The sequence below is a fragment of the Gordionus sp. m RMFG-2023 genome, chromosome 3, assembly GCF_954871325.1.
Source record: "Gordionus sp. m RMFG-2023 chromosome 3, tfGorSpeb1-WG-v2, whole genome shotgun sequence".
In the NCBI taxonomy this organism is placed as follows: domain Eukaryota; kingdom Metazoa; phylum Nematomorpha; class Gordioida; order Chordodea; family Parachordodidae; genus Gordionus; species Gordionus sp. m RMFG-2023.
Window position 1 is genome coordinate 39,428,687 of NC_088777.1, and position 9,784 is coordinate 39,438,470.

General features: G+C 26.7%; 1 protein-coding gene across 3 annotated transcripts in view; it reads right to left on the minus strand.

Annotated features, from left to right (window-relative positions):
• LOC135926506 (prolyl 4-hydroxylase subunit alpha-1-like) overlaps positions 1-9,784 on the minus strand; it is a 27,187-nt gene extending 17,403 nt beyond the window's left edge. For all 3 annotated transcript variants that reach the window (XM_065462413.1, XM_065462411.1, XM_065462412.1), the window contains exons 1-2: positions 9,701-9,784; positions 9,369-9,586 (exon numbers count right to left, since the gene is read on the minus strand). In XM_065462413.1, coding sequence (XP_065318485.1) covers positions 9,369-9,583 — 215 coding nt within the window. In that variant the 5' untranslated portion in view covers positions 9,584-9,586; positions 9,701-9,784. The remainder of the gene's footprint in view (positions 1-9,368; positions 9,587-9,700) is intronic.

Consider the following 9,784-nt stretch of genomic DNA (forward strand, 5'->3'; position numbering starts at 1 on the left):
GACAGGTCATATTTTGGATGTTGATGATTCTGATCCATACCTTGCTGAATATTTCGACATCTCTGCTGAGGCTGATAACATAAATTGCAGCACCAACAGATCCAATTAATATGAAAACCTTAAAATTAATTGTTATGCACGCTGGCACAGCATATTAATTATGGTAGAAAGTATCCGTAGTGTTAATAAAATTCCTATAAATAACATGCTATAATAAGTGGGAAACAATCTTTAAACTTTTCAATAACGAATAAGATCTAGTCGACAAACCTTACACATTATTAAATCCATTCAGAGAATCGGTGGAATTTCTTTCCTCTTAAAAAGGATTAACAATAAATTTAGGGTTATTAATTTGCGGTGAAATAGAAGCACATATACAAATCAATAAATCTGACTGCTTAATCATTTGTCTAAAAGAAAATATAATATGCTATAATAAGTAGGAAAACAATCTTTAAACATTTCAATAACGAATAAGATCTAGTAGACAAACCTTACACATTATTAAATCCATTCAGAGAATCGGTGGAATTTCTTTCCTCTTAAAAAGGATTAACAATAAATTTAGGGTTATTAATTTGCGGTGAAATAGAAGCACATATACAAATCAATAAATCTGACTGCTTAATCATTTGTCTAAAAGAAAATATAATATGCTATAATAAGTAGGAAAACAATCTTTAAACATTTCAATAACGAATAAGATCTAGTAGACAAACCTTACACATTATTAAATCCATTCAGAGAATCGTTGGAATTTCTTTCCTCCAAGGGATAGACAATAAATTTAGGGTTATTAATTTGCGGTGAAATAGAAATACATATACAAATCAATAAATTTGATTGCTTAGATATCATTTGTCTAAAAGAAAATATGCAAAAAAAACTTTGCCATAGGTTTTCAAATACTAAACTTCGTAATTTTTTTCACAGAGTATTAATCCAGGATGGAAAAAATTCTCTCGCTAGGTGTACTGGTTGCATGAATATAAAGAACCTTCCTAGATAAATTAGCACGTCTAGGAAGTTCCAGTCGCTTTTTTTACAAAATGTAAGTGCATCATCTTCTGGTATGCTATTTTGGCTGAGTAAAATATGACATTCTTTTTCTAAATTGCCATATTCGAATGTGGCAAATTTTTGTTAATAAAATATTTTGGAGGCCTCGCTCCCAAACCCCCAATTTCCCGGCCGGGTTAAAAAGGAGACTAATCCCCTTATTTTTCATATTATTGGAGGGATATTTTCTTAAAAAAGTTTATAATGATCATTATTTTAGAGGGAATTGAATTTCTTGATATTTAAATTTCCTTTTTGGGCATTATGCATGATATTTTGATATAAAAATTTGCAAAAACATGATTTTTTTTAAAAAAATTAGAATATAGGATTTTTCATGGAAGTTTTGGTGGTATATTTCGAAAATTTCAAAAATATGGTAGAGTTGAGTGGGGTAGATTTCGACGTTTTTAAAAAAATTGTGGTCTTCTATTAATCAATATGGTAGACCTGCCTACCGACCATTTTTCGCTTTAACTAATAAAAAAAATTATTGCGTTGAATATGTAATTATTACAATCAATTAATAAAAAGTGATTATTAAAAAAAAGAAGAGTTCAGCAATTATTAAAGTTTTTAACTTTTTTATAACATGATTTTCCCTCAAGAATTAAAATACTCCTTAGGTTACTGGGTTTGAAGTTTAATTTTATGATCTACAAATAAATATAACTACACCATGCCATTTATTATCTTTAAACTCTTCCGTAAAATGATAAATAGGACTGAAATAATAAAAATAGGGAGTGGTAAATAATATAAGAATTAATCGGCCATCACGCAAATGCATTGTTTAAAAAAAAGAAGTTTTCTTAAGGGTATTGTTAAAGGAATTTACACAGGCGCGTAGCCAGCGGCCCGTAGAAACTTTTTTTGAAAAAATATATAAGGGCTTGATGTGAATGGCAGAGTATTCAATTTCAAATAGGATATCTATTCGAAATATTAGCAAAAAGTTAAAATTAATTTAAATATTTATTTCTTGTACATTAAAATTTTATCTAACGAAAATTTAAGCATATTTTCTTACATTTTACATTAAACATTGATGGATATAAGAAAATTTAAATAACCAAAAAAAAATCTATTTAATTTCTCTACTAATAATGATTAAAAAATCCTAGTGTATGAAATGTTCAGATATCCAAATAAAAAAGTAAGTGCAAATGTTTGCACGACAAGATGGAGCCTTCGACATCAAGCTGTTAAATCAATTTTTGGATCTAGAAGAGCTTATTTTATATGTCCTTGCATTTTAGGATCGAAAATTAAATTTTACAGATAAATTTTTTTTTTATAAAGACACCTAATTAACTTCAAACACATACATCTATCCATCACATGTCACCTTTTGCTTATTGTTGTATTCTATATGTTATAATATTAATAGATAATAGACAAGCACAAGACATACTTAAAATAAAGTTGCATTTATATTATAATATTTTAAATATACCGTAATTTTTAAATAAAATTTGCATTTTTTAAAATTTATCTTCGTAAATTAGGTCGCAGCAAAATATTATACATTTAAAAAAAAATAGTATAAAGCGGGGCGCATAAAATAAATAGAATAAATAAAAGTGAAAATTAAAAGAGTGAAATTTTAATTGCGTTTTATATTATTTATTATTATATTTTGTTTCATTTACAAATTATGCAAGCATACCTACCTTTACCTATATAAAAAGAGGGAGGGGAAAATTAATTACTAATTTTGAACTTATTGTGCATAATCTTTTATAATAATAATAAAAAATTTAAAGCGGTTTAATTTTATCCAACTTGATTAAATGTAAATATAAGTGAAAAATTAAGTTAAAGTGTTGGGCTTGATCCTAATTCATTCCTATTTCCTAAGTCTCGAAATTTCGCTAATAGATGTCCAAAACGTTGTACCATCCATGAGAAAAATCTTCAGACTTCAAGATATTTTCTGGATAAATTATTGAGTTAGCCGTTTTTAAATCTGCTCAAATCGAGCCGTTTAATTTGTACAAATAAACATGTGATTTTTTTTTATATCACGGCAAAATATACTTGATAAGTATTTCAAATTAAAATTTATTATTTAGTTATAGTTAATTAATCTAAATGTTAAGCTTATATGATATATCAGACTTTAGTAAATTATGTAGAACATAAGTCATGAGCTAATTTGATATTTGGTTAAATGAAAAGCTGACAAAAATATTCTTAACTAGTCAATATCAGTAAATTGGGAAAAAAATTCTTCATTTTCTAAACAAATACTATTCTGAATATCCTCAAATAAAATTGTTATAAATTTAAACTTTTATTATTTTGAATAATAATAATGGTAGTATTATTTTTAGCCACTGTTATTTCTAAATTGGGTTACTAATGCATTAGCCAAATTTAAAACATTCGTTAATACCCTTAATTTAAAATAATCCTGATTATTAGTTTTGTGGCAATAGTATGCCCCAAAAATTAACACTTTTAAAACTCTCCCTCTCCCTTCTATTGAAAACAACGGACAATAGATTGCAAAACGGTCAATTGATATTTCACTGAATAAAATCCCTTTAAAGTATTTTTCTAAGAGTACCTAAATCTATTTATTTTTTTGATTATTATGAAAAAATGGCGCATATTAGCATGGGCCAGACTTGCAGGGCAGTTTAAAATTTAATTCATTATTTTGTAATATGCAATGCAATCTCCTTTCCTTCTTTCAAGGAAGTTTTATAAAAAATAAATTCATTTACCTAATAATATTATTTAATTTCTTTTTTAAGCAATTTGAGGCGATAAATTTTTTTTTGTATTTTAAAGATTATTTTATATATGAACTTGCAATTCAAACAAAATATATTTTTTTGTTATAATAAATTGTCGATTTTTTTATCTAGAGCCCTTCGTAAACCGACAGGAGTCGATTCAGCGGAACTCAGATAAGTCAGACTCGAATAGACTCTCGGACTCACTCGGGCCTCAATATAAACATTTTAATCGATTAAATTATTTAAATCATTGTTTTCCTAAATATTATATTCAATATTAATACCAAGATTTTTTTTATTTTCCTTTAAGCGATTAAACTGTGTCTCTTCGTCTTATTTCTAAAATAGTAGGCTGTATAGCCGTTTCTATAATTTCCTCAAAAAAATAGCCTAAAAAGAATTTACTCAAATAAAACAACTGAACGGAAATACTCTATTTGGTTCTTTTCGAATTTGTGCTGAACCCCTTTTTTTATCTTAATTATGATAATCATTGTGAAGCAATTTTCTATAAAGTTTATTAAAAAATTCATAATGTTCTTTTATCAAGTTCAAAATTATTAATTAAAATAAAAAATTTAGATTTGCGTAGGTAACAACGGATGGGTTGTGACTCTTTCCAAACCAAAATATTCATTCAATATATACGGACTTTAAGACAGGCAAAGTATGGTGTCCTAGTTTAAAATTTGTTTATGGACTACACAGAAATAAGTTTCAAAAATAAGACGAACCAAGACAATGGCTATTTATTTTTTCGATTTTAATCGGATGAGGCTTAAGGAAAAATATGTTTGAATTGGTTAGGTCAGACAAAAAATTAAAAAAAATTTTTCTCCGATCGGTGCAGAGCAGACCCGAAAAAATAAGTCCGATGCGTAGCCCAATTTTTAATAAAACTAACAAACCCAAAATTAATTTATAAAATTTTAATCTTCCATTTCCATTCTTTTATTTCTCTCCCTCTATTTTTTAATGAAAACATGAGGTATCATAACGCCATCTTTCAAACTACCAAAAATAATTTTGTTATTTTCTATATTTTTTTGTATTTATTTTGTATTTTTATTTATTTTTGACAAAAAAATAATAAAAATCTTCATGTAAATAAAAAATTAATAAAATATGTTGTGTTCTAGTTGTTTAAAAAAAATACAGCTGTGCAGTGAGAATGAAGATTTTATGGTTTTTTAAAAAATAATGGATGATAAAAAAACAAATATAAGGTTTTTATTTTCCAAGAAAAATATTGATATGATTTTTCCTGTAAATATTTTTATCCCCAATTTCAATATCCACCAGGTCAGCCAAAACCAATTCCGGTCTATCTCATAAAAAATTTATCATGGATAGTCAGCACAGTACCATGGTCATATAGCTCAAAAGAGCTTCTTCTGTGTTTTATGTCGAGTTGAAAAGAAATCTGCAAATATTTAAATTACATTTTTTTGCCCACTGAGCAAAAATGTTTGAAGATCACAAAATTGAAGATTTTTTAAAATATAAATTTTTTTAAAAAAAATTGTAATTTAAAGATTTACTTGTAAAATATTTTTTATCGGTAAAAATTGGATCGAATAACCTGTTTAAACATTCTCAAGATCTTCAGATATTAAATCTTAGAGCATTTCAAACTCTTGCTCTAAAGACATAAAATCAGGCTCTTTTCAAAAAATCATGTGAGTTTTATCATTTAACCACAAGAAAATTCATGATGTTCATATATGTCCTGGAGTTTTGAAAAGTTATTACTTAAAATCCTGTATGGTATGGATTTTTCATTAAGCATAATTTGGCTCAACAACATTAAAATCAAGTTTATTTTTTTAAGTGGTTTTTGAGCTAGATTTCTTTTAAAATCAATTTTGAATCAGCTAAAAAATTTTTAAAAAAACACCCGGACCATATATTTTAAAACAAAATATTTAAAATCGTCATCATTATCTATAGAAATTAATAAATATAATGTATTCTAAAAATATCCGGGTCGGGCCTATTAATATTGAATCAATAACGTAAAATTATATTTTCTAATAGTATAATTTATTTAATAAAAATATATTCCAAATTTGTTTCTTCAGATGAATTAACTCTGCCCTGGGCACAGCATGAAACATTTTTTTACATCAATAAAAAAATTGAGTGCCATAAGTCTACACTTTGTGGATGTAGAATGTGCCCTAATTCATATATTTCAACCTCGATATCCAGCAGCTCAAATCTAAAATAACACATGAAGTTAAAAATATGAATTCAGATTTAATTCGATAAGGAAAAAAAAAATTGATTAGGATCTGAATGAAAATTCTTTGATCTAATTTTTGAAAATAAAAATCCTTCTTTAAATATTTTTAATAAATTCCCCCATTTAAAATCTCTGCACCAGTTGAACGTGTGTTTAACACAGCGAAAGTTGTGCTGAGCTCTAAGCGCTCTTATTTATTTATCTTATCAAAATTTTGAAAATCAATTGCTGTGAAATTCCTTTTTTTCAAACGAAAAGAGTAATCCGCATTCACAGTTAGCGCGAATTCGCTGCGAAGTGTAAAAAATATAAATAAACAAAATACAGCATATTTTGCATTCGCCGGGAATTCTTACTAAATGTAAATGCAGGGGAACCTCTCACTCATAATTAGCGCGAATTCGCAGTGGAGATTATAAAAATACAGCGTATTTTTTATAATTTGCCGCAAATTTGACTATGAATGCAGTGTAACACGTTTCTTTTTCGAAGTAACGTTTACAGCACTACAAAAATGTAATGTTTAAAAAATAAAAAATAAAATTATTAAAGAAAGGCTAAAATTTATAAATTATTTTTTGTTTTTAATCATTACAATACAATATTATGGATACAATGACAAAAATATATGGTATATAAAAAAAATAAACTTAAATTTTTGATCATTACTGCGATTTGAGGATTTTGAAAATCCATCATTCATAATAATCAATTGGAATATTATTTAATAATGAATGCTCAAACCTCAAAGCATAAAAGAAATATTTGATGCTGCTGCTTCTAGTGGTCTTGATAAAAAAGCTATGAGGTCTGTGCTCAGGTTAAAAAAAACTTGATAGAGAAATGAATTACTGCACCGATTAAAGAGTTATTTCATCTATTTTCTAAAATAATTTTAAAAATGATAGCGGTGTTCAATTCTCCAATATAGTGAATTTGCTTTAACTCTCATAGCAAGTGAAAACTGCTCAAGTTGCAATGTTGATCGAGCATACCTTTTAGCATATAAAAAGATTTCAACAAGAATAAGAATGGATAAAAATATTTAAAGTGTATGTTAGACAAATTAGAACATTAATTCTGGAGGATTTTCAAAGAAGAGAATACATGGTTTCTAAAAATTTCCTTCTAAATAATTATAATATAAAACGCATTTTTGGTCATTTTTCTACTATAATCCCTAATCATATATGTTTTTGCTGAAATCAAGTATATGCATTAAATAATTTTCCTTAGAATTTAAAAATATGTGCACTATTCTCATTAGCATGGCACACAGAGCTTTAATAGATTTTTTCAATCCCAGATTTTCTTGAACTTCTATGAGTTCTTTATGGCTAATCAATGATGAGGAAATGAAATTATGAATGTTTGAATGCTATAAAAAAACACCTGAAGGGATAGCTTCAAATGTAATCATTATCACAAGATTGTGTTCATGAACATAACAGTATAAAGCTCAATTATTTTCTTTCTCATTACTAATGATGATAAAATTAATTTTGGTTTGGACAATTTTAAGATATTTTTAAAATGAATAAAAATTAAATTATATATTTGCATCGTGCATTTGCATTTTTTGGTCCATGTGTGTCCTAGTAGCTCAAGGCAAAAAAATTGGTGTTACCAACAGATTTTTTTGCTGATTACCCAGGCACCACTGCAGCGGCGTATCCAGGATTTTCTTATGGGGGGGGGGGGGGGGAATTTTTGGGGGGCTTTGCTTCCAAACCCTCTTAGCTGGCCTTCAGCCAGGTCTTATGTTTTAGCTATTCTATTAAATTATTCATAATTTAATAATAATTATATATTTATTTTTAACTTTTATTTACTAATTTGTGCATATCGATATTACAAGCCTATTTTTTATTATTTTAAGTTAGGTATGTTATATTTAATAAAGTTTTTTTAAATGTAAAGTTGAAATAAAGTTTAATGTCATTTTATTTTTAAATTTGCTTTAAAAACTAGCCTCAGCCTAAATTCTCATACAATATAAGTAGAATAAATTATTTTTTTTTATTGAAAATACTAATTGCACAGTGTATAAAATATTGACTAGAAAATAATTTAAAAAGCATGTTTTTATAACTTCTATCAAATACAATATTATCAAAAAGTTTATTAAACACTATAACTATATTGTAATTTTTAATTTTCGTGTGGATGTTGCCAATTCATCTAGAATTTCGTTCGTCGTTGGAACTAAATCTCAATGAATATTTAACATAGCTAATCCATTTAGCCGAGATTCTGAAGTAGTACTTCGTAAAGATGTCTTCAGCCTTCTCAAGTTTGAAAATGTCCTTTCATTCGTGCATGATGTAATAGGCAAACATGCAATAATAAAATATAACTTAAAAATATTGGGAAATTGAGCCAACATGCTCAGACATATTTAAATTTTGTATATCTTCTATTCTAAAGAAAAATGAAAAATTAGATATTTATTAATAATTAAAATATTATTAAAAATACTTATTAATTCTAAGTCACTAACTAATAATTTTAAATTTCATAAAATAAATACATTTAATAATAAATTATATACTGTTTGATTTCAATATCTTTGTCTTTGACTAAAAATTTCTTTTTTATTAATATTTTTGAATAATGTTAATGTAATCACAAGGAAAGAAAATTTTTTAAAAATTTACTTATAAAATTTTGATTGGGGGGGGGGGGGGGGGGGTAAAATTTTTATTAGCTTAAAATGATATTTATGAAAACAGTCAAATTTGCGATGGGGGGATTTCCCCTTTCCCCCCCCCATTGGTTAGACACCTGCACCACTGTGACCTATCTTCAGATACTGCTGCAGGCCCCCTGTCTATAATAGGTAGGAAAATTCCTTGTGTTGTTAAACACTAGAAAAATATTATGCAAGCCTAAAGATATAGATGGCTTAAGGTTTGGACATCTATAAGAAAAATATTAAGGGTTGGGGAATATTTTTCTGACTAAAATATTAAGCTTGCCATTTTTAAAACTCAAATCGAGCCATTGAACAACTATAACTCATTTATAAACTAAGAGGATGTCTATCTAAAACATTAACAACATATGAACCCCCTTCCTTCTCCTATGTAAGAAAACCATGGGCTGTTACGAGATTTAGGCCTAATATAGACAAAAAATAAAAAATTATGAAATATACCCCTCTCCTCTTACAAATAGGAATTCTTGGTTAGGTTTATCATATTTGAAAAAAAAAAATTTTGATTAAATATTATTATAAATTATTAAATTTATAATTTTATTTTGTATTGTAAAATATATTCAAAATAATTTAAATCTAAAATAATAGTAATTACTCTCTAATTTTTTGTAATCGTTGTTCTTCATCAATAATATATTCATTTAACATAGAAAGGCATTCCTTTTTGGAATAGAGGAGATTTTGTATGTCTGCCATTGAGGTAAAGATATCCTCTGATTTTACATAATTCAATAGCTGTAAATAATAAAATAGAATTGAGATTAGCCCGATTTTAACATTATGGAAGCCCATGCTGCTTAAAATTTCCATTCTCTAAAAGATTCAAAAAAAATATAATTAAAATTATGTTGATGGAAAATGTTATCAATAAATATAGGCCATAAGGTCAGACAATAATTTGGACTATTATTTTTTTTAAAAAAATACCTTCAATTTTTTGAACACTCCAATCGAATCTGTGAATGGTGAACGTGACTCAAATAAAACATATGATTAATTAATAGCAAAATT